The 26,245-nt window shown below is 39.6% G+C and overlaps 1 protein-coding gene across 4 annotated transcripts in view; it reads right to left on the bottom strand.

The window, feature by feature from the left end:
• The window catches only part of Nptn (neuroplastin), a 66,311-nt gene that overhangs the window by 1,133 nt on the left and 38,933 nt on the right, over positions 1-26,245 (bottom strand). For 2 of the 4 annotated variants that reach the window (NM_001413347.1, NM_001413348.1), the window contains 6 exons: positions 24,899-25,067; positions 20,659-20,753; positions 11,209-11,342; positions 7,909-8,182; positions 1,213-1,234; positions 403-477 (listed from right to left, as the gene is read on the bottom strand). In NM_001413347.1, the coding sequence (NP_001400276.1) occupies positions 417-477; positions 1,213-1,234; positions 7,909-8,182; positions 11,209-11,342; positions 20,659-20,753; positions 24,899-25,067 (755 nt within the window). In that variant the 3' untranslated portion in view covers positions 403-416. The remainder of the gene's footprint in view (positions 1-402; positions 478-1,212; positions 1,235-7,908; positions 8,183-11,208; positions 11,343-20,658; positions 20,754-24,898; positions 25,068-26,245) is intronic. The other 2 variants (NM_019380.3, NM_001413349.1) reach the window with 1 other exon arrangement.

Raw genomic sequence — 26,245 nt, 5'->3', positions numbered from 1 at the left:
CTCTGATCTCCATGTGCCCCTAAGCATTCTGGTCACCATCTCTGTCATGCCTTCAGCAGAGACCACACAAAGTACTGACAGGTTTTTGGGTATAATCTGCCTAAGCATGTAACAATTTATTTCTTTTTAATCCTTTTAAAAAATATGTAAGAAGACTGCAATACAAGGTGTTTAACATGAAATGAACCTAGTATAAATATGTGGGTCAATACAGCTGAAAGGCATTCCTTTCCATCCACTGCAGGGAACAGAAAGAACTTGTTCCATTAGTATCAGCTAGTCTGAAATTATCTATAAAGTCTTAACACATAACACCAACTACTGGAGAATTTGTAGCAAGGTGAGCAGAAGCACAGTTCATTTAAATAGAACTTTCAAGTCTCTTAAAGAAGGCATACTTACATTAAAAGCAGTACTTAATTTGTGTTTCTCTGGCGCAAGTTTTTATCTTTGTGATTGTTGGTAGAGTTGGTTTTCCTTTGGAGGAAAAATTGGACTGTGTGAGTTCAACTAGTCACATCATTTGAAAAGGTACCACATGGAAACAGACTCCTCACTTCCTTCCATCCCTGGTGTAGAAGCAAACTCTACTAACAGTGCATAATAATATTCTACCTCCTACTTTCAATGAATAGATCCTTCAGACTCCCAAGGCAAACAACACACATGTAACTTTCCTTTAGATTTCTGAACTACAAACTACTTACAACAGTGAGAGAGACTTATATTCCTTTGAATACTAATTTCTTAACTGATAAAAGGTGACCAGCAACAAGCCATGCTGAGCCCTCTGGCTTTTAACCTGCCAGCTACCAACTATCCCTCTTGCTTCCTATAATCTCCAATTCTAGGAACCCTGGCAACCTTAGACTCATTTCACTCTTGGATGTCAGCAACTGTTAATAGAACTAGACCATTATTTAATTCTACAGTCAAATTTGAAGTTAACTTATACTATCATTTTAAACATGTCAAATGCATAAACTTTCTTTAAATTTCTTTTGCATACTATTTACTTCTATGGCTAAAAACAAGACCTGGCCTAAGGATCAGAAGATCATCAGTCAGAATTATTTCAGGCTTTAAAAGTGTACATTGCAACTTTAATAGAATTGTCTTCTCTTACAATCTTTAGTATTCCTTTTGACTGAAACTGCAAACACAACAAAATTCAATCAGAAACTGTAAAGTTGTATCCAATGAAGTACTCACATTGGCCCGGCTGGTTCATCATCTATATGAGATGTTCAGTTTTTAATAATCCAAGAGACATAAGAAGAAAGGAGAAAACCATTAGACTCTACCTAACAACGAGCAGGACAGTAAACTGCAAGTGGCAAACATGGCTATTCATAGCATTTATTAAAGGCCATTCCATCTGGAGGTGCAAAACACTCATGAAGTTATTTCTAAATTCAGTTTTAATGGCGGATATGCTGTTTCAATGGTTTTAGTTAACACTTTGAATGCTCATCATGAAAAACTGCAACTGTAGCGGACAGATAGGCTGTATCATTGTACTCATCTTGTCCCCAAGTTCCAGTGGTTCACTCTTATATAGATGAGAAGACAAACCAACATTTCAGTTGTAAAATCCTGCTGTTCGTTTTCTTGTGGAGAATGTATGCAGTTCTTCAATGTAAATGGATGTGTACATTCTATACATTTAACTACACATCCTGACTTCCCCAGAGGGCACTGTTTTTCTGCTGTTTTACAATCTTTATGAGGTTATTAATCTGAAGAATGAGAGTGAGGAAAAGGAAGCCATAATAGTTCAACCTAATCCTTGGCTACCCATGCTCAACTGGGCCAACAAGACACCTATGAAAAGCTGAGGATGTTCTGTGACATCACAGGGAGAACTGAATTGTGACAACCCTGTAAAAAGGACTCCACACAAAAAGATGGGTTCACTATTGTGCCCTGGCCAAAACAGGAGCCATGACATAGTTGTTTAATTAAAACGTTTTTGTTATTTGTGTTTAATTGTCAATACTTTGTAATTCTGACAACTTGGTCTCCTCTTAGTAGATATGCATACATTGAGAAAATGTCATTAAAATCAAAAAATGGTATTTAAAAACTCTACAAGGGGAGGAAGCAAGAAAGCACCCTTTGTTTTTACTGTATAAAAAGTTGGGTGAACTAAGATATTTTATAACAGTTTGATTTCACTGAAGGCATCTAGAAAAACTCTCAGCAGGATTCCACAAGGGGGCTTGGTGCACATGAAGCAGTTATGGAGATTACAATCTTGGTGTAGGCATCTGCAGGAGCACATGTCAGGAGTAATGTCTGTCAGGGAGACATTGCTCCACCTGTTCCTTTCAGGCAACGGAGAGGCAAAGCCACCGCCAGCACACAGTGACTGGAGCAAAACAGGATTTAAAAAAAAAAAACAAAAAACTAACCACGAACCAATGACTCATCAGCAAAACAATAGACTAGCAACATACCAGTGTCCACAGGAGTCCACTACTAACAACAGTACTAGTAAAACAGGTACAGAGGACTAACTAGGACTCTGGACACCCAAGACAACTGTTTGCTGTGTATGCAGTGGAAAGATACAAGGACATATCAGGTACTAAGACACACAAGCCCAGCCCGAACCCTCCCCTCAGCACAGCCTACTCAGCACCCAGGGCAGGCAAATCAGATAACATGCTAGAAGCTAAGCACCCTGGGAATTTAAAGACACAGGATTAATTTTAGTGTGCATCCCAAAATACAAAATTCTAATGCAAGACTCCCAACTTTACAAAACAGGAGGGGGTAATCACAAATGCAAGTCAGTTTTTCCCTAGCAGGACACTAGACTAACCCAAGAGCACTGCACACCACAGGCCTTTCTCTTGGCATGGGGGTGTACCCTGGTGTCTAGAAATACCACTTTCCAACCTAACAAGCTGGCCACATGCAAAGGCTGGCATGTGAGTATGTGAGCAACAGTGTTTCTGGTGTAGCTGCCATGCCTGAAAGTGGGAGCCGCTGTGACTCAACTGCGTCTAAATCCCAGGAACCCCCTTTGATTCCCAAATCCACTTGGACACCACAAAGAAGAGGACACCCACCCCCTCCTCTCCTGCACTGAGCAACTGTCTGCAGCATTACTCTCCCATACAGGCCAGACAAAAGAACAACTTGACCTCCACAGGAAGGTCAGGAGAGAAGAACAGAAGTACAGAGAAAGGCACAAAATAAAGTAAATGAGGACTAAACAGCAAACTAAAATCCAAATTAGTTGTGAAAGTGAATGAGGTAAACTTGAAGTGTTAACATCATGAACTGTGCATTGTATAGACTGAAGCGGAGATTAAACAAACTCCAAAAGCATGCATATCGCTCACTTACCACCATGTTTTAAGGGTTTGATGCAATTGAAGGGGGAAAAAAAAGAAGTCACAGTAACCGACAAATATCAACATACCCCCAAACCCTCAGGCCAAAGCCGCCTTAAACAAAGACTGTTCTCTTCACCTGGGGATTACTCACAGCCACTGGCTAGATGAGAGGAAGAGGACTGAGGGGAGAATGAAACAAGATGTTTCTGGAATCCATCTGATGAGTGTGAAGTGCCTGATGGCGTGGTGCACACACTGATTTGCCTGACTGCTTTGTCCTTAGTGAAGGTGCGGCTGCCCTCAACACCCCTACCCTGACGCACACCTCATTATATAGGGAGGGCACTAATATATCGTAAGTAACATACTGCACCCACTATACAACACAAAGTGATGGCTTTAGATTCAAAGCAGCCAAGAGCCATAGAGTCAAAGCCCCTATGCTACTGCAATCTCCTCACTGACAGACTTTTGTGGCAGTGGGATGGAGTAATAGGATCTACGTCCCAGACTGGCCTAACTCCCTACAGTCCTGCCTCCACCTCCTAGGTGCTAGGATCCCAGGCATGTACTGTCACGGATGTTCATAGGTTGCTGAAGATCAAAGTGAGGAACCACACCTGCCAGTCAAGCCCCGCTACCGAGTAAGCTACATCCTCTCAGCCTTACCCCTCCTCACCCCCCACCCCCTCCTAAGCAGGCATCAAACTCAAAATCCTGCTTCAACCTCCCAAAAACTCCACTTACATTTTGCCTGATCTCAGAAGGGTTAACACTAAACCCAAGAGAAATGATAGTTATTTAGATAGTTTAGATAGTTCTTTCAATCATTTCCTCTTGCTTCATTTCCTCATAAGGTGCTTGTGACTGATCCTAGTTAAGCACAGTGAATGTATTTTCAGTTCAGTGTGTCTAAAAGAACTCAGATCAGGTACTAAATAGTGCTCTCCCACTTCTGCCCTCCAAACCTGCAAGAACCTTGTTCACCAGTAAATTAAGGAAGAATCCTTTGACCAACTTACAAAATTACCAGTGTGAAAACTGAAGATTCTCTAATGCTAACATTTTCAATGACTATGAGGCACTAGACTGTCTGAAGACCTCTGAAGGCCCAAGACTGAGTAGAATGCACCCCAGCCTCCATCTCCCAGTGTGCAGAAGGAATCCTGGGAGGGACACACTAACAGCACTCTGAGCTGAGTCTGAAAAGGACGAACACAAATGTGGCTCCAAGTATGAGTCCGGTTATAAAAGAAGGAAGAGCACACTACCTAACACTCTCAGGAGAACATTCAATGAAAGAGCAAAGCTCTTATTTGACTCTATTATTGACTTGTTACTAAGAACACTAAAAGCAAAAGTAAGTGTGTAAATAATCTATCTAGGAGATAATGTATGTGGTGCTGATTCTTCTGTGAAGTGGCCTGGGCACTCAGGAGATAAGGCCAAAGCTGCTTTTGAAGGAAGCAGTTAACCTCAACCATATACATTCTCCTATAACAAATCTAAAGAGATGCATGTGTTTTAATTAAACTCTACTTGTCTTCTTTTATACTGTTGGACTGATCACTGAGTGCTTTCCTACTTATGGAGATAAGTTACCAATAACCACAGACTACTGAAAATACAACTGTGTGAGTTCTTAGAGAGTTCACTGAGGCTCAAATAACCATGAGAGTTGATAATAAACCACTTATTTGGTAAACAAAAAGCACACCAGACCTACAAACACTATGCCATAGTGGCATAAATGGGCTAACAGACATTATGGGTAAAATTTCATCACTGAAACATTCTTAGTTTGTATCAGACAGAGTGCATCTCTTCATTCAACCTCAAGAGACTGTAAATCAATGTATGTATGTGTGTGTATGTGTGTATGTATGTATGTATGTATGTATGTATGTATGTATGTATGTACATATCTATGTATCTATGAATCTATCTATCTGTAATTTAGAGAGAAGCAAATGGGAAGAAAGTGAGTTTGCCGTCCTCATGAACTGAGTTGGGAGTTGAGGAGAAATTTAACAAAAGGAAGGCCACAACATACAGAATATTCGCTGAAGATCAACACACACCCCTCTTCCAGAGGAAAAGCCAAAAACAGAAGAGGGAGATGGAAACAGAGGAATCTAAGAATGCTGAAGTGGGGCAGGGATGTGGAGATGGAAAATGGGCCCTGGACAACACTGGCTGTCAGGAAAGGAGAGAAAGTAAACTGCAACCATTCCAGAATCCCAGCCTTTCACCCAATCCAGCGACAAAGAAGTAAAAGCTGCTTGCATGATGACATTCTCCTGAGAGACCCTGCAAGTAGGTTTTACTTTGCACTTACCCTGTAGTCATATGTTTTGTGTAGAATTCATTTACTCTATATAGGAATTTATTTTATTATTGTTCCATCCAGGCAGCTGTTAGAAAACTGCCCCCTGCCCCCATTTCGGTTTAACCACCAAAGAACTTTTAAATGGGTAGCTATCTCCATGACCAGGCATCTGTTTGTCAGACAGAACTATCACTAACCACTTCTAAAGTCTAACCTGAAGCCTGCTGGGATATTAACAAAAGTGGCTTTACAAGGCTGGCACCCCTGATGGGGACAAGCTAAGCCAATGTATAACTATTGTAAAAATAAAAATCATCTTTGTCTTAAAAACCAGGCTTGGAAACCCATCTATGCTTCTTCTTAGCCGACTTTTTGCCTCCGTGGCTTTATAAGAGGTGAAGATAGTATTTGACACAGTTAGTGTTGTATCTTTCTCAGTCTCACTGGTCTTTGGGGTATTTTTTCCCTTTTTGGGAACAAATTCAAGGTCTTGTGCTCTAACACTGACCCAAATCTAAGTCCCTAGGCTCTTAACTAGCAAGGTTTAAAACATTCTGAGGGGACAATAGTCCTGAATTATAACTGTTCCCAAATATCCAAGCTGTAAGCACATGGAAGAGAGGCAGCACTCTCCTCTCCTTTACTCTACCTTGGGAGTCCTAACATTTAACAGGAAAAAAAGAAAAGTGTGGAGGAAAGGCATCAGGGACACATGAGAACCCCAAGAATGAATTTTCACTTCATAGAATGAGAAAGCAAAACTGGGGACATCCTTTGTGGCAAGGAACTGGACAAAGGCCTCTCTGCTTCCAGCTCAAGTCTCCCATCTTTCCATCCAGCTCACTGATGAAAAGTACATCGGGAGAGGAGCCCACCAAGTCTTCCCGCAGAGATCAGTGTTCAGGAGACCTCCTCACCAGTGTCAGTACTCACTCTAAGACTCTACTTACTCCAGGCAAGAGATTTAAGAGCTGCTGAGAAGAAAGGAAAAGAAAGAAAAGTGGTTGTTGCTCTCAAATATGTCCTTTCAGAATCTAATGCCATGCTATGCCTTTGAGGATTTCTCTTTCCAAGAGAGTACAAAACTTCAGTTAACGCTGTCCAGTGAGAAGTGTGGTATGTTGTGGAGAGAGGTAACGCACTGTAGTCCTACTGCTCGGTGACATGGAGCCATCCACTCTGGGGAAGACACTGTAGCACAAGCAGATAGCAGCTAGCACCACCACCACTGCCCCAGGCATTCTGCACTGAGCTCGGAGCACATCCTCCAGTCTAGTCAGTGACAGGCAACGAGCAGTCATGGCTGGTTGGCCAACCAATTTATATTTGCTGATACAATTAATATTATAGCCCATAGGGATAAAGATGGGGCTTTTTAAGAATCTGGAACACTAATAATATAACTTCCATAAGTAGGTTCTCTGTAACCAAATTCACAAGACTGTCATAAAACTTTCCTAATTTTAAGCATATCCCACAAGTAAGACTTCCTTCAAGTCTTACTATGCTTTCTAATAATGAGTCAAAGGTGGTTCTACTCCTGTTATATCTTCCGTCACTCTGGGCCAGCTGAGGGACATGTCCTAGTGTGTCAGTTGAGGAGTTGGTATTTATTCTTTTAAACCTAGAAAGTAAGCTACATCCTCTCTACCATTCTTGTCTGTGAGACACAGACAGAAAAGCCAGAAGGTAAGAGGCCCTTGAAAACCTTTCAAAGGGACCAACCAAAGGAACCATAATCTGGCTTCTTCCAATGCCTTTCTGAACACAGTCTAAACTGCACTGGGGCAGTTAGCTATAGGGACTATGCCAGGTAATCATGTGACAACCAATCAGATACCTTAAATCTGCCTGAAAGAACAGGTGGCCTGTGATCTTGGGGTGGCTTCTAGGCTTGACTTGGATTCTCCTCAAGCTCAATCTGCCTGATGATCTGTATTGAAGGAGGACAGAGCTGAACAAAGAGTTTGACAGCTGCCCATCACCACATGGCCTGAAGGACAAGGTCTAGGGTTTGGAGAACACCTAAACAGGGAGAGAGCTAATTATATCTCTAGGTGGCTAATAAAAAAAAAATCGTAGGAAGTAGGGAGCATAGATTAATAACCAGTATAAAAAGTTTTCTTTCTTTCCTTTTGGTACATAACATGAGTCCTTATATTCCTCTTTCAGCAACTGGAAACTACCCAAGGAACCAACCCCAACTTTACTATTTTGTTGGGATGCTCTTACCATCAGGAACCTCATCTGGCCTCTTCCTCTTCTCATACACAACAATGATCACCACAAGGATGATGATTTCAGCCAGAATTCCCAAGAAAGGCCAAAGTGGGGCAAGGTGGCTCCGTACCCTGAGGACTGTGGAAACGGAGGCAGAGCCAATGGAGTTGGTGGCATTACATTCATACTCTCCAGGATCTTCTGTGATTTGGAGATTCACAATATTCAATTCAGTGTAATTCTCCTTGTTGATGATGAAGAAGCGACCAGAGCTATTGGAAATCTCCTGGGGGGGAAAAGGCAGATCAGAGTGGATAAGCTACCCAAGGGAGGGTGACACTGTCCTCCATTCTTATCAGGATACTGGCTGGAATGAGATACTATCTTTGTTCAAAGAATTTTGAGCACTTAACTGATGACTTCCTTCAGTGTTCATCCAATACAATTATTATAGAATAGAATATACAAGTTTCCATTATTCATACTCTTCAAACTTCCAGATTGAGTGGAGGCCTATTGCTTGCCTCACAAAGAAATTTAACAAATGCTGCTTCAAAAGTGTGTTGCGGGGAGGGGAGGAGAGAAGGTCAGGGTGTACCACACTCTAGCAGTAAGAAGCTGAGAAGCAAGATATGCATTGTTGGGCGTGTCTGAGAATCTCGGGCCTGTCTGGTAACTTCAGAGCCGGCACATTTACTTTTTCACTTGGTAAGTCTTTAAACTTCTCTCAGAAGCAATGCTAAAAAACTTGCTCTCAGGAGGGAGCAGAGATAAAACCCTAACTTCCATTCCAGGACTCTAGGATTAAAGAAAAACCCTATTCAACCAGTCAACAAGTATCTACTAATTAGTATGTACCTATATATCCCCTACTAAAGTGAAGTAAATATGCACATGGAAAATCCTGACAGAAAAGTATAGAAGAAATCTAGCTTCCAAGAAGGGAAAAAGAGTGCCATAGGCAAATGCATTCATTGCCCAAGCCTGAGTTACACATCTGGAACCTAGGTTGGCAAGAGAAAACAGACTCCTAAAAGCTGTCCTCTGATTTCATTGTATGTGGGATGGTATGAGAAAACAGATGAATGATTTCAGGGTTTTTGTTTTTGGTTTCTTTTTGTTTTTAAGCAAAAACCAGTATCGGATGGAGAATTGTGAGATACTGAGGAGCAGGAAAGCTTCAAAGAGCTATCTTAGCACATTCAAAGAGCTGATCTTAGCACACAGTCATGGAGGAGGGGTAGCTGTAACAGGTTATGAGCACTCTAGACAGTGCATGTCTGTAAGGCAGGAGCAAGACAGCACATGAACAGAACTTTGCACTGTTCTTAAAGGACATGGGTAAGAAAGGAGTGTATAGAAGACTCAGCATCTCCACCCTATACTGGCAAGAATTAACAACACACAAAACAGCAGAGGACAGAGGAAGATTATCCTTCACATTATCACAGTTATAGCACATATGGATTTGTCACATATAGCACAGTTGAAATGGGGACCTTAAGCCTTCACAGTGAAATTCCAACTTCCATCCCTCAAAAGATGAAAGTGCTGAGTAATTTCTATCAGCTTTGATGAAAGTCAGAGACTCCCTACCCAGTGTCCAGCAGAGAAACAGATACTCCTTCCTAGCACCTTAGAAGACACAGTGGCTGTCTGTGAAAACACTCAGGTCAGCATCTTGACCTCCCAGCTCGTCATCCAGGCCTTATCCATACTTGACATTGTTCTGTCAAAAGGTCATAAAGTGAGAAATATACAGAACTTGAAATAAAACTACATAATATCCTTGATTTTGCCACTAATATATGTTGGTTAATATGTCACTTTTCTAAAGAAACTGGATTAGATGATTTACAGGGTCCTCAGAATCATCTGAGGACTGGTAATAAAAAAAAAGATGCCTATTAGGTATAATCTACATGCTAAAAGTATGAAAATCCCATCAGAAAGGAGATCTGGTTAGAAATCAGAGAATAAAAGGCACCAATACACTATTTAAACACTATCAAGAGTCACTCCACAGGAGCTCAAAGATGGCTCAGCAGTTATGAGCACTTGCTGTGCAATTATGATGCCAGTGTACATGTAATAAGCTAGGCATCCCGAACACACCTCTAACCCCAGCTCAGAGAAGGGGTGGAGACAGAAGAATTTCTGGGGCTTGCTGGTTTTCACCCTAGCCAAGAAAACATGAGCCCTGGGTTCAAGGAAGCCTCTGCCTCACCATGAGGAAACTGATGAGGAACATACCTAACACCTTTTTTGACTTCCACATTATGCACTGATGGGTGGACTCCATCCCCACACAAATAAAATGAAGCTTAAGAATTATTTAGGATCACAGAGATGGCTGAGCAGTTATCTGTATTTGCTGCTCTTACAGAGGACTGGAATTCAGGTCCTAGTACCCACAACAGGCAGCTCACAACTATCTGTATTCCTGCTTCAAGAGATCTGACACCCTCTTCTGGCCTATGTAACCACCCACACAAATGTGCAAGCTAACACATACAAACACACATAAATAAAAAATACATCTTTTAAAAAATTATTTCACAGACTGGAAAGAATGTTCTTTGACCTTTTGAGAAGCAAATATTGCCAGATTACAAATGCCTATGTCTGCTCTTTATCTCCAGAGAGTGCACCCAATTTTCATTTGGTATTTTCTGAATCTTAGGAATATACTTTTTTAAAAAGAATTATTGGGGTTGGGGATTTAGCTCAGTGGTAGAGTGCTTGCCTAGCAAGCGCAAGGCCCTGGGCTTGGTCCCCAGCTCGGGGGGGGGGGGGGGGGATTATTTATTTTATATATTTGAGTACACTGTCTCTGTCGTCAGACACACCAGAAAGGATATCAGACCCCATTACAGGTGGTTGTGAGCCACCATGTAGATGCTGGAAATTGAACTCAGGACCTCTGGAAGAGCAGTCGGTGCTCTAAACTGCTGAGCCATCTCTCCAGCCCTTTAGGAACATACTTATACTACCTTTTGGTCTCTTTTCTTCCAAAGAACAAATGAAAACAACCCAATACAGAATCATAGCAAAACATTTAGATTAGCTTTAGCTCTGTATTCAACTGTGAAGGCAAGCAATCTATTCCCTTGCCAGACAAAAGCTGTGTACAAATCATGTACACACAAAACTGGATAGAGACTAAACTCTATATTCAGTATAAACTGCAATTTACTCCACAATGCCCCAAGCCATGCCTACATCAAAGAAACAGATGCTGCTGTAACTAGCCCAGATGTCCTCTATACCACATAAATCTAGGTATAGATATAAGGGCTACCTCCTACTCACCTCAAACACACCATTCTCCTTCTTGCGCCACATCCATTCCGGGTGGGGGTAGCCAACAGACTTGCAATACATCATAGCATCCTGCCCTTCATTTTTGTTTTCACTGCGTTTATGGCCAGTGATGTCAGGAGCAGCTGTGAAAAAGTATTAAACCGTTACCACCTAAGATACCAAAGGCCTTTCCTACTGACTCAAGAGTCTTGCTTCTAATGCTATCAGTCTTTATCAAAGCTGAATATGAAGGTGTGTTGAAAAAACCTTTTGAGTCACAATAGGGTAAGAAGATCAATTTCACCCCCTACCCTTACTTACCAAAGCATCAAGGAAATACCAGAGTTAATACTGTAAGAATTTCTACCAATGTAGAACCTACTGAAAAAACACACAAGCTCAATTGTCCTAACTACCCAAACATGTTCTTCAGGAAACATGTAAACAGAAACACTGTCACTTATGTAGGCCACATTTTCTTCTTCAAACGCCTACAATAACTATGCATTGTGTTAAATGTCATGCATTTTCTTAAGAAAATGAAAGTTCCTTTAAATCTAGATATGTAAAAATCAAGCCTATTAAATGATACGTGAAAATCAATATATGCTTTAAGAGCTACTGAAAACCAACCTGAACTCAATCAGGAAAACCAACATCAAGCCCACTGGGCTTAACCAGTAAGGAAAAGAATAATCAGGAACCTCAACTAACATCCTCAAGGGGTTTGTAAACAGAATAAAAACCTGACTTGAGGCCTGGCGGTGGTGGCGCACACCATTAATCCCAGCAATTAGGAGACAGAGGCAGGTGGATCTCCGAGTTTTAGGTCAGTCTGGTCTACAGATTAAATACTAGGACAGCCAGGGCTACAAAGAAAAACCCTGCCTCCAAAAATACCTGACTTGAGACAGGTATGGTGGCATATCTACTGGGAAGTAGAGGCTGGTATATAGAGATTTGAAGGGCAGCCTAAGACTACACAGCAACACCCTCTCTCCAAAAAGGAAATAAACAAGGCTGCCATGTTTGACAGCCTGATTTAGATCTCTGCAACCTACATGATGAAAGAAAAGAACAACACACACATTTGTCCCCCAACCTATACCCCTTCTAACAAACAAACAAACAAGTCCTAGCATTCATATGGAAGCACAAAAGAACTTGAAAGGCCAAAACAAAAAGAACAACACTAGAGGAATTACCATTCCAGATTTTTTTTCTTTTTTCTGTGCCCCCCCCCTCCCCCTGAGTGGAGGACCGAACCCAGGGCCTTGCGCTTGCTAGGCAAGTGCTCTACCACTGAGCTAAATCCCCAACCCCACCATTCTAGATCTTAAGCTATATTATAGACCACAGTAATGAAAACAATTTGGTACTGGTACAAAACAGACAATCAGACCAATGTAAAATCTGAAGGGTCAAGTACACATAACTTCAGCCACTTAATAATTGATAAACATGCCAAAAACATAAGCTGGAGAAAAGACTGCATCTTCAAAAAGTGAAGCTGTGATATAGATGGAGAAAAATAAATTAGGCATGTAGCTCTCACCTCGAACAAAAGCTAACTCCAAATGGATCAAATACCTAAACTTAAACTTGCAACACTGAAACTGCTAGAAGAAAATACAAGCATACCTCATATGACACAGTACTTATATGATAGAGGACATGAAAAGACTATGAATCGGACTCCATTTGCCTAACAATTAAGGGCAACAATTGATAAGTAGGACATTCCTAAAACTAAAAAGCTTCTGCACAGCTAAAGAAACAATCAACTTGTGAAAGGGAGTCCAAAGGATGGGAGATAATCTTTGCCAGCTATACATCTGACAGAATTAATATTCAAAATATACTCAAAACGATTTTAAAATAAGACTCATTCAAAAAAAATGGGCCTGGGTCTTACAGAAAATTCTCAAAACAACAAAACAACCTAAAAATAACTAAAACAAAAAATCCATCATCTCTAGCAAGTAGGGAAATTCAAATCAAAACAACATTGAGATACCCAGTCAGAACGGCAAAGATCAACAAAACAAACCTACAACAAATTCTGAAGGTTGACAACGATCGGGTAAAGTGGAACCCTCCCTCCCTCCCTCACTGTTGGGATTACAAAATAGGGCAGCCACTATGGAAATTGGTGTGGAGAATTATTAAAAAACAAAACAAAACAAAACAAAAAACTTAAAGACTCAGCTATACACTCCTTGGCATATGACCAAAGGACCTGACACCCTACTCCACAGACACTTGCTCAGCCATGTGCATTGCTATGCAATATAGCTAGGAAATTTAAACAACGTAAATGTCCTTCTACCGACAAATGGATACTAAAATGTGGCACATAAACACTACAGAATACTATTCAGGTGCAAAGGAAATTGAAATCATGAACTTTGCGCTAAGTGGCTAGAACTAGAAAAGATCATATTGAGTGAGGTAACCCAGATCCAGAAATACAAACATCACATGAGTTCTCTCATTCGAAGTTTCTAGCACTCCAAATCTTCAAATATGAGTACATCAGCCACCAAAATGGCATAACTGTATGGTGCAGTAGTGGCACATAGCATACCACTTAGTGGTAACCAGCAGCTCTCTAATGAGATTTAAGAATGCTCAACAAAAGACAGCACACAGCACGCTTGGAATTAGAAACCCAGCCACCCAAAACAGTGCTAGTGAAGTGGTCTTGGAGGAGAATCTACAACCACCATTTTACTAAACCAACGTAAGTCCTAACTAAATACTTGTCCTTATAACTACAAAAAAAAAAAAAAAAAAAAATGTAGTCCTCACCCCTCAGGAAGGAAACTTCTCTTTGCAAAAGATAGAGACCATTATAGAAAACTACAACTGATAAAAATGCAAAGCTGTGTAGTCCAGTAACAAATGGATCCATCTACAAAACACCCATGCACTTAAGGCTCAGGATCATTGCAGAAGAGAAAGTAGAAAGATTCTAAGAGCCAAAAAATCAGGGAGTTTGCTGAGACTGTGTCTCTTAGTAATACCAGAAGCTACACCCATGAAGTCTCACCAACATGACTGCCTACACATGAGCTGAACAAGGCGAACAGATATGCCAAAGTAGATGGGGAAATACCACAAGTCTTCAAACCTACACAAAGAACACATTGACAGTGGAAGAAACAGCATTCTCCCCCCACCCCCCGGGACCAGCAACTGGCTATACCAAACAATCAGGCTTGAAAACGCACACACACAAGTAACATTTTACAGACTGAGGAATATTTAGGTATATACATATGCATCTATATGTATGTATGTGTATGTGTATACACATACATATATACACACATGAATGCATATAACAACAATTAATGAAAAAAGAGGCCATGAATTTTAAATAAAGCAAGGAAGGGTATTTGGAAGAAGGAAAGGGAGAAATAAATTCTATTATAATCTCAAAAATAAAATTTTTTAATAAGAAACTAAACAAAACAACAAAACAGAAACCTACTGGGTGTGGTGAATCATGCCTACAATCTAAGCATTTAGGAGAAAGAAGAGGGTAAAAATAACAGATTTGAGGCCAGCCTCAACTACATGAGACCATGTTGAGGAAAAAGAAGAAAAAATAGTAAAATAAAATAAAATAAAATAAAATGACTTTCCACGTCTAGCCAACTTATTGCAATCTTGAGCTCAATATTTGGGGACATTCGAGATGTAGATATGCTGGTGACTATTATTCTCCACTTTTAGGACTCACCTAAGAAATAAATAGTACCTGCTTCAGCACAGCTTTAAGGGACTAAGAAGCCTGGTGTAGAGCTAATTCTTTGAATTTAAGCTTCTTTTATCCTGATATTTTCCACTAAGGCTTAACAAGACATCTAAAAGCAAACTCAAAGTAGGCCAGGGTGGGAAAGACAATCAAAAGGTATTGGTTCAAATTCCAGTTGAGTTGGCTTTTCTTCCATGCTTTCATCTATACTTAGCAAATGAAGATAATTCCTGTACCTGCCTAGTTCCCAGGGTTCTTAAATAGGTAGGTAAGATGTCCAAACATCCACTGAAACTGTAAAATCCTGGAGAATCATATCACATCATGGTCTGATACCACATAGGACCTTTGAACTACTTGGCTTCTTTGGTTTAGAAAGAATCCAAAATCCTATAGTCCACAGACTGCTTCCAAGGCAGAGTGGACTTGCATGCATTTCCAAGGGCACTTAGGATACGGATGGAACACGTAAGGCTCCAAGCTGCATTTATCATCAATTCTTGCCAAGGCTAAGTCTGTTTTAGTACCACTCTGTGAAATGCTTTCTAGGTTCAATACCAAAGGAAATGTCTTCTTGTTTTTCCATGAAAAATTCTTTACTACCTAAGGAGTATCAGGCTGCTTCTACTGCTTCCATAAAAGCAACTCTTCTACAGTTACTATGCCATTACTCTGATCTACTGTTCACTTTTTCTCAGAGATTTCTTCAGTCAAAAAATATTAGGTACCTGCATCCACCTACAGGACTCATTGTGCCACCTCCACCACCCGACTCCACACCCAGACTTTCTTTCTACATCCTCCTAAAGAGTATAGCCTTATCAGTGTAGTCTTCACCATTACAAAGGACACCTCTTTTTGCAATAGATAAGAAAACCATAACCAATCAAAATGCAGAGTTGTGGAGCCCAATCTCAACACACACACACACACACACACACACACACACACACACACACACACACACACACCACTCCCCACACCTGAGGCTCTGAGAACATTGTAGAAAAAGAGGGGAGAGGGGATTCAATGAGCCAGAGGGTCAGAAAATTTGCCTCGAGATTGCACCTTCTAGATTGTGCCATCAAAAGCTTTAACTATAAAGTTTCACCAACATAACTCCACAAACTTAAGCTGAACAAGGATACTGATACCAACACACAGGCCAAACTGAACAGGGAAAAGCCCAAAAGGCCTCAACCCTACAGAGAACCACAGGCTAGGGAATGTTCCCAGGAACCAACGGAGTAACCTTAGCTGAGACTCACAGCAGTAGGGATATAAAAAGCAAGTTCTGAATTTGAAAATCAAAGATACCTAGATGCTATCAAGTCTCTTATTGTTTACCAATTAACTGAACAACCTAGCACCAGCCATTTAAAAACCTTTTGAGTTTCTTTTTCCATTCTGTAGGTTGCCATTTTGTCCTACTGATTTGTCATTTGCTTTATAACACTTTTCAGTTTCATGAGGTCCCATTTATAATTGTCAATCTTAGTACCTGCAAGACTGGTGGTTCTGTCCATGTCACTGTGTTCAAGGCTATTCCCCACTTTCTCTTCTATTAGGTTCTATCTGGTCTTATGTTGAGGCTTATGATCCACATGGACTTAAGGGTGATAGATACAGATTTATTTGCATTCTTCTACATGCTGACATCCAGTTAGACCAGCACCATTTGTTGAAGATACTTTCCTTTTTCCATATTCATAATTTTGGCTTTTTTGTCAAAAATCAGGTGACCATTAAGCATGTGAATTTATGTCTGGGTCTTTGATTCTATTCAATTGATCAACCTGTTTTTATGTAAATATCATGCTGTTTTTGGAAATTCTTTTATTATACAAGATTGTTCTAGCTATCCTGGGTTTTTTGTTTTTCCATATGAAGTTGAGAATTAACTCTTTTAGGGTCTATAGAGAATTGTGTTAGAATTTTCAAGGAAATTGCATTGAGTCTGTAGATTACTTTTGGTAAAATGACCATTTTCACTATGTTAATCCTGCCAATCCATGAGCATAGGAGATCTTTCTACCTTCTGATGTCTTTCCAATTTGTTTCTTCAAAGACATGAAGTTATTTTCATACAGGACTTTCACCTTCTTGGTTAAAGTTACATCAATATATTTTACATTATTTGCAGCTGTTGTGAAGGGTGTTGTTTCTCTGATTTCTTTCTCCGATGCATTTATCTTTTGTATATGGAAGGCTACTGATTTTCTTAATCTTGTACCCAGCCTCTTTTGCTGAAGGTATTTATCAACTGTAGGAGTTCCCTGGCAGAATTCTGGGGATCTCTTACGTATAATATATCATCTGCAAATAGTTTTACTTTGACTTCTTCCTTTCCAACATTTTTAAAAAGAATTTTATTTATTTTATGTATGTGAGTACAGGTTACTATCCTTAGACATACCAGAAGAGGGCATTGGATTTCATTAGAGAAAGATGTGAGCCATCATGTGGTTGCTGGGAATTGAACTCAGTGCTTTTAATTGATGAACCATTTCTCCAGCCCTTCCTTTCTGATTTGTATCCCCTTGATCACCTTCAATTGTCTTATTACTCTAGCTAATATTTCAAGTACTATATTGAACAGATATGGAAAAAGTAGACATTCTCTTATTCCTGATTTTAGTGAAATTGCTTTGAGGTTTCTTTCCATTTAATCTGATGTTGACTATTGGCTTGCTATATATTGCCTTTACTATGTTTAGGTATGTCTCTTGTATCCCTGATCTCTCCAAGACATAAAAGGGTGTTAGATTTTGTCAAAAGCTTTTTCAACATCTAATAAGATGATCATACTAATTTCCAAAATATATAAAGAATCAAGAAACTAGACATCAACAAACCAAATAAAACAATTAAAAAATGGATACAGATCTAAACAGAGAATTCCCAACAGAGGAATTTCAAAAGGCCAAGAAGAACTTAAAGAAATATTCAACATCCTTAGCCATCAGAGAAATCAAATCAAAACAAGTCTGAGATTCCATCATATACCTGTCAGAATGGCTAAGATCAAAACCACAAGTGACAGCTCATGCTGGTGAGGATGTGGGGCAAGGGGAATGCTCCTCCATTGCTGGGTAAGAGTGCAAACTGTACAATCACTTTGGAAATCAATATGGCAGTGTCTCAGAAAATTGAAAGTTGATCTACCTCAAGACCAGCTACACCATTCCTAGGCATGCGTATATATATATATATATATATATATATATATATATATATATATCCAAAGGATATTCCATCCTACCAACCTAGATGTCCCTCAACTGAAGGATGAATAAAGAAAATTTATACAATAAAGTATTATTACTTAGCTATTAAAAAATTATAATCATGAAACTTGCAGGCAAATGAATGGAATTAGGAAGAAAAAACAAAACAAAACAAAAACCAACATCCTGAGTGGGGTAACCTAGACGAAGAATGCACTTACTTGTAAGTAGATATTTGCTGTAAAATAAAAGATAACTATGCTACAAATCCACAGGCTCAGAGAAGCTAAGTAACAGGGAGGGCTCAAGGGAAGGATGCTTGAAAACAGATCTGATATTACAGGTGGGCTGTGGGTAGATGGGGACAGGTAGAAAAGGGAACAGGTGGAGGAAAGACGGCTGAAACAAGTACTGGTAGAGACAACTAGAATTGACATGCATCTCCGGGATAAACTAGAAACCTCCACAATACAAACGCCCAGCAATCTATAAGGGTTTCACATCTGAAATTTCTCAGTCTTTTAAACCAGGATACCACTGTTTGTTCCTGTTTTCATAACAGAGTTAGAATACAGTAAAAAGTTAACAATGCAATCAACAACTTGAACATGATAGCACATGAATAACGTGTGTGCTACAAGTGTGCAAGTGTGTGCATACAAGCAGAGATTTTAAGTCAATGTTTGGTGTCTTCTCCAATTGTTCTTCCCATAATTTTTAAAGACAGGATCAAAGCCTAGGGATCCTCCTGTCTCTGTAGAGCTGAAACTGCAGGGGAAAGTGCCCTTTTTTCATATGAGTTCTGGGGAGTCAAACTCAGATCCTCATGCTTTTAAAAGCAAACACTTTACTGAGCCACTCCCCAAAATATACAAGTTGTAACTTCTATCTCAAAACACTAAGCCAGCAGCCCTCTCTGTTCTGCCCCTCCTCACTACTGCTTCCTATCTGCCACAAAGATATGAAGAGGTATACCTCTGGGGCTGTTGACTCCCATCCTTAGCTTCAGTTACTATTCTTTGTTTGGTGCATGCACTGGGAGCATGGAGGGCATGTGGAGGTCAGAGAATAATCAGAGCTGGTGCACTTTCTAACCAGGTTACCAGCTTTGCACAGCAAGCACTTATACCTACTCAGTCATCTCATCATCCCTGAACCCTACTTGTAAGCCAGCTAAACAAACAAATAAAAAAAAAAACCTAATTGTTTTGCATTCTTGAAGTGCTGCTTATAAATCACAACTTAAGATTGCAGTTATTCAGCACCTACAATTGTGTTTAATTAAATAGGTAAACAAACAAACAAACAAACTTATTTATCCTGTCCCATAGCACTGTTTCTCCTCACCCAACTCAGCTTACTTACAGTCAGGAAGGCTCACTACTGGCATAGAGAAAATGTCCAACACTTTCTATCCTCAAGTTAAACAAATGCCGCATTTTCTAAAAGCAGAAAGGAATTAAGCAACAAACCATGGCCTACTGTGATCTGCTGGAACCACTAGAACTGCACAAGTCAGAATGTAATCTAGCAGCCAGAGGTGGCACTGACAGGGCCTTTATCACCTCCTAATCAGGACTGTATCACAACACTTCTTTCCCTTCATTCATAGAGGACGCTGAACATGACTAACTCTTCAATCTGCATTTTTGATCTTCCAAATATTTTAAGGAAGAGCAAAGTAATTGGGCTTTTCTTTTCCCCCAAATCTGTCCTTCTAGCACAAGTTTGTCTTTCTATGGTCCTTTCTCAACAAAATAAAATAAAATAAAATCCTTGTTTCCTAACCAGTACCTTAAACAGCTTCTTAGACAACATAACAATGGAAAAAATACTTTATTGGAGAGTCACGACCTGGGCTCTAGGTTAGCCCTGACATAAATTCATTACAGGACACAATGGTTTTACCTTTGAAGGTCTCAGCTTCTCCTTATGAATAATGCATGAAAACTAAGATTAGTGTTATTAGGTAGCTACAATTTGCAAAGGTCTATTCGCCTGTGAAACTCTCTGCTATAGCCTCATCTTGAAGATGCCTACCACAAGATTTCCTTAAAAACAAATAGCTTTATATTAACCTTGCACAATGTACTTTCACAAATGTGGCTAGACCCACCTAAGACCTACATAGTCACACTTATAAGATTTAAGAACTTACACAATGCTGGATCATATAAGATGCTACTACTTAACATTCTGACATGTGAAACAGTAATTTTATATAGTAAGTCTACTATAATTAAGGCTCCCATCAAATGTATCAAGTAAGTGCTATTGATGTCCTTATTTTACAAATAAAGGAATGGAAGCACAGAAGCCAGGAACTTGAAAAGTCCGCCCTGTCATCTTAGCTATAAATTACATTGCTTCTCAAATTGGAAATAAGAATTTTAAAAACCAGACATCCAGAGTAAAGAAATATCTCAGAAGGAACCAGCGGCTAACACTGAAGTCTTTGATAGGTTGTACCTTTCACTTCAATGGTGGCATTTGCTTTAGGAGCGCTGACAAAATGATATACACAGTGGTATTCGCCTGAATCCTCAGCTCTTGGCTTATTGATCCTGCAGAGATAAGGGAAAAGAAATGAAATGTGGTAATAAGCAACAGAAGGCAAACCAAACAGGCAACAAGAAGGGACCACACTTCTCAAATCTCTCTCTTCACTGTAACTTACCTCTTCCTCACTATGAGCATTCTTTTATGTATTCTCAAATATTAGTGCCTTACTCCTTGCCTGGTACCAGTAATAGAAATAGAAGGGGATTCTGGTCCCTAATCTTACTATGCTACACTTTACTGAAAGAAACAAACTACAAAACAAGCAATTGAAAATGGAGGGCTTCACCAAACACAAATTATATTGATATGCAGAAAAATCATCAATAAAAATTTGTTCTCTTGGAGTTCCAGACAAACAGAAGGGATGGGTGTTTCATAAGACCTTTCTGAGCTTTGCTGAAAATCTGATTTAGTGGTATGCTTTTCGGGAAGTCAACACAAAAAGGCCCAATAACCAAACCTACCAATAGCACGTTTATTTGCAGAGATTCAGCTTTTTATTTTAAGAAAAATAATATCATGCTATATTCTAGCTCTACTAGGCACTTTGCAATACCACAAGCTTGTTTCCACCTCAAAATCGCCATACAATGCCCCTATACTGTTTCTCCATCACCCAGCATACTTAAGTCCATTTCTTCTTCCCTCATTACTCTCACACTGTGGTTCTTCACAGTATTTACCACAATTTGTAACCACGTATTTATCATATTTTTTGGCTGATATCTGTCCCACATTGTATGGGAGTAGGCACTGTTTTGGTACAAACTCTATACTCAGTCCTCACCTGATACACATACTGTAGTGAAGAAATGAGAAAGCAAGTGAGTGAATGAACAAAGTCAGAACAAAACAAGTTAAGAAATTAGTGTAAGAATGTGTGGCCAGGATATTAGTTCCTCTCAAGGCTCACAGCTGATGACCACCTTACACAGACTCAATACACTCCCTCCTGCACACACACAAACACACAAAGAAAGACAGACATAAGAGACAGACAGGCATTGGTAACTGCAAAAAAAAAAAAATAAATAAAAAATCAAATGCCCCAGATTGGAGGGTAAATACTAATACAGGGATGCCTTCAAACTGTTCTTCTAAACATCATTGAAAAGATAAGCACATCTCCTCTGCAGAAATTAATGTTTAATAAAAACTCCTCGTCTTAACCACTTATTGGCTCTATAAATTAACCTATTATATTGTTCATCATAAAAAAAAAGAAAAACAAGGTAAGAAACCACAGATAAGAAGTGACTCAGCATTTCTATGCCCGCACAATATTCTAAAAGGGAACAACCAGGTTATCTTCTCGGTGTGACACAAATATCCCACCACCTGGGATCTATGCTCTCAAAAGGAAAACACAGACAAATCAGCTGTTCTTAAGTAGTCCAGAGTTTGAAAACTGAGAAACAGTCATATCCTTCAGGGTTTGCCTGACTCTAATCTAAGTTCCATAAGAAATACTTAGGAACAAAAAAAGACTCCCAAGTTTGAGGACATGCTTAATGTGTTTACAATTTCCCAAAACCATTCATTCCCTTGGACTAACTACTGGAAAGAAAATTGAAGCAAACAGAAAATGTTTCTTACATGGTAGAAAGGACAGGCTTCTGAAGCTGGTTCAATGGCCAACTGACTGAGTAGCCCAAGAATGTCTAAACTTTAATCCATAGCCTGGAGACCAGCAAGTAAACTGGGGCAAAAAGTGAGCAGTGGCAAAGACACAATAGATAAGTCAAGCAGATTGGACACTTGCTTCCTTGAAAGAGGTATTATATTAAAAAAAATTTTTAAGGTATAGAAGAAAAAGGGGCAGGCTGAAGAGATGGCTCAATTGTTAAGAGCACAAACTGCTCTTTCAGAGATTCTAGGTTCAATTCCCAGCACCCACATAGCAGTTCACAACTATCCATAACTCCAGTTCCAAGGGATCCAACACCCTCACACAGACATATGTGCAGGTAAAATACAAATACAAATAATTTTTTAAATTTAATTTTAAAAAATTGGGGCTGGAGAGATGGCTCAGTAGTTAAAAACACTGGCTGCTCTACCAGAAGCCCTGAGTTCAATTCCTAACAATCGCACAATGGCTCACAACCATCTGTAATTACCTAGTCAGATTACCTAATCTGATTCCCTCTTCTGTTATGCATAAAAAAGGGAAGCATTCATATACATTCTTTAAAAAATTCATAAAATGAATGGACAGACCAGAAGAAAAAGTAAACACCACCCAACAACCCCAACCTATTAACGCTTTCCAAAATATGAAAATACTGCTAGGGCTACCTTCTCAATTTAGTATCAGAAGAAACCACAGTAAAGACAGATTAAGTTGCCGTTTTGTGGTAAGGCATAGAAGGGAAGGAAAGCATTACAAAAACAATTCAAAGTAAGTGTGGAATCTAACACACTGATGCTGGAACATAATAATATTATATTTGACCTTAAAAGCACCCAGACCTACTACTTTCTGAGTCTTAATTTCCTGATCTGAAAAAATGATGAGGACTTATAAACTCATGTAAATCGATTAAATAAGGAGCACAAAAATCTTAGTGATGCTGCAGAATGTCTTTGCTGCTAAGTCCAAAAAGGCTCTGCTGGTCTCCCTCCAGTCTAATTTCTTTATATTGTATTATTCTGCCAAGCAGGATTAGCTGATCCTTTTTGAGATCACTTTGCAAACCAAAACAAACTTTTAAAAGATGAGATGCCAAAGGTTCTCAACACTCTAAAAGGCACCCCATGATCAGGGTTCCAAATAACTCAGACTAGCAAATATCCTCCTCTATTCAGAGACTATGTCTAGGTTACCAACCTCACCCCCCAGATCACTAAAGACCACTGTATGATCAGGTTATGGTGACTTTACACTTAGAAGACAATTCATTAGGACATCTACCCATAGGAAAGACCCCTTGTCCCAGTTTCAAAGCTGACTTCAATTTGCTTCTCAATCTACTGAAATAAGTCAAAAGAACTGTATTCTGTGACTCAAGCTATTAACTAATACTGATTCCATGAACGAATGACTCCTTCTTGTTCTCAGTTTCTTAATTATAGCAGTTACAGGATCATCTATGGTTCTCAACCACGACTGTCCGCTAGAATCATTGAGGAATCTTTGACAGATTCCTAGGCTTTCCTCAAATATAGCAGACTAGACTATTCAGGAGAGGGCAAGGCCAAAAGTGGGGTGGTGCATGCCTTTGATCCCAGTACTGAGGAGGCAGAGGCAGGAGGCTGTATAGTCTTTGTGAGTTGGAACCCACCTTAAATTCTCATTTCTCTTTTTCATTCTCTCTCTCTCCCTCCCTCCCTCCCTCTCCCTCCCTCCCTCCCTCCCTCCCTCCCTCCCTCCCTCTCTCTCTCTCTCTCTCTCTCTCTCTCTCTCTCACACACACACACACACACACACACACACACACACACACACACACACACACACACCAGAAGAGAGCCAAATGTATCTGAAACCAAAGTACAGAATTTGGAAAAGAAATCAGTTCATTGAAATAATGAGATCATATTTTAATAGAAACGTTCTCAAATTCAGCCTTTCAACATGTACATGTAAATTCCTAATGCGGATAAGATGCATTAATATGAAAGATCTTTTGGGAAGCATGGAAACCAGCTAAGGAGCCAGTTCAAGCTACTGTAACAAAATAATTCATAATGTGTGTGTATGTGTCTGTCTGTCTTCCACCCTGCCCTTTTTTGTTTGTTCAATTCTTTTTTTTTTTTTTTTTTTTTTTTTTTGAGGCACTGTCTTTCCACATAATTCTGGCTGTCCTGGAACTCATTATATAGACCATGCTGGTCTTGAACTCACAGAGATCTGCCTGCCTTTGCCTCCCAAATCCTGGGATTAAAGATGTGCACCATCACACCCAGCATCTCTCTTTTTAAAAACGTTTACTTAGTACATGTACATGCATGCATGCACAGAACAACCTGCCACAGTTGGTTCTTTCCTTCTACTATGTGGATTACTGTGGCTGAGCCGTCTCACTAGCTCCACAATATATCAATTAATTAGCATTTTCATACTCATAATTGTATCATATAAATGTGAATTGCTAATGATGGATTATGAACATATTCTCTCCTTTGTTCCCAAGAACGTTCTCACCTGTATTCCATGTTGCTGGCATTCTTACGGGTGGCAGTGAGTTCTACCCCATTCTTTGTCCAGTAGCTGTACATAAGGGTGTGAGAGCTGGAAGTGAGGTTACACTGCAGGGTGACAGGAAGGAGGCTGTCTCGAATAATGACCTCTTCGCTGGTGACAATTCTTGGTTCTGTAATTAGAGTACATAATGACAGAGTGCCATAGTTTTCCATTGTTTGTAGCCCTGGCCTGAGAGTTAAATGGGGTAGGGTGGGGAGACTAGAAGAAAAGGGAAGGCAGACAGGACTACATTAGGACTTTCACTTTACCACTTTGGTGGAAGTTAAAAAAAGGAAAAACAATGATTATAAGCAAATGACCACTAGCGCAGACAACGACCTGAAGACCAGCTGGCCTAGACGTGAAAGAATGGGAGTATTACATGTGCTTGCACTGGCAACAATCCACTTACAGTTTTCAATACCACAATTTTTATGAAGTAAGAACCACCAGCCAATTCAGCATCTATAAGAAAATGGAGCTCTGCCTTGCAGTTCTGAATGCAAGGGCAGTGTGTCGTTAATGTAACAGACTCCTTATGGAGCCACTAGACCTTGGAAAAGCAACACATAATACATGTATGGTTGTTCCCACAATGGAATCTGCTAAACCTACAGCAAACCAACCACAGCCATTTCATAGAAAAGATACTAGATTTCAAAGTAAACTTCCCATTGGAAGTTTCCTGCATTCTTTAAATTTTTGAGGAGGGTAACTTCTTAAAGAACCACTGACTCTTTTCTCCAGCCCATATTTATTCCCAAAACAACCTTTTCAGAATTGCACTTTAAAACACATTGTACTGCAAGACAACTGTATTAGAGTGAAATTTGTCTTGGTATATGAGCTTCTAGAAACTTAGAGAACTGCAAGGTTTACTCCTTTCTTTTATGGGCTAGAAAAGTAAAATGATGTGTCCAAGGTCAAAATTACTATCAGTGGCAAAAATGGCCCTAAGTACATCTAACTAAGTTTCCTATTTCTGTCCCCCAATTCCCAATACCTCTTAGCCCCCAAAAACCTTCACCTTAATGCAAGGTAAAAACATTTCTTTCTGATTCTATTCTGGGCTTGGACAACTTAAGATAACATCTATCTACAAAAATAACCTACAATTAGTTAAACGGAACCCCTTAAGCAGAAAATTTGTAAATCACATTGAATCATTTCTAGTAGGTTTATCTTGAAGGAACTTTTAAATTTTTATTTCCATATTATAATCAGGACTGTGTTGCTTGATTTAGTTTTCCCAGATTTAGTTTTTCTCTACTTTGGGTCAAATGTTGTCTTTCAGGTGAATTCTCAACC

This window comes from Rattus norvegicus, chromosome 8, assembly GCF_021556685.1.
Source record: "Rattus norvegicus strain SHRSP/BbbUtx chromosome 8, alternate assembly SHRSP_T2T, whole genome shotgun sequence".
Taxonomy (NCBI): Eukaryota; Metazoa; Chordata; class Mammalia; order Rodentia; family Muridae; genus Rattus; species Rattus norvegicus.
This window is presented reverse-complemented; position numbering and strand designations above follow the sequence as displayed.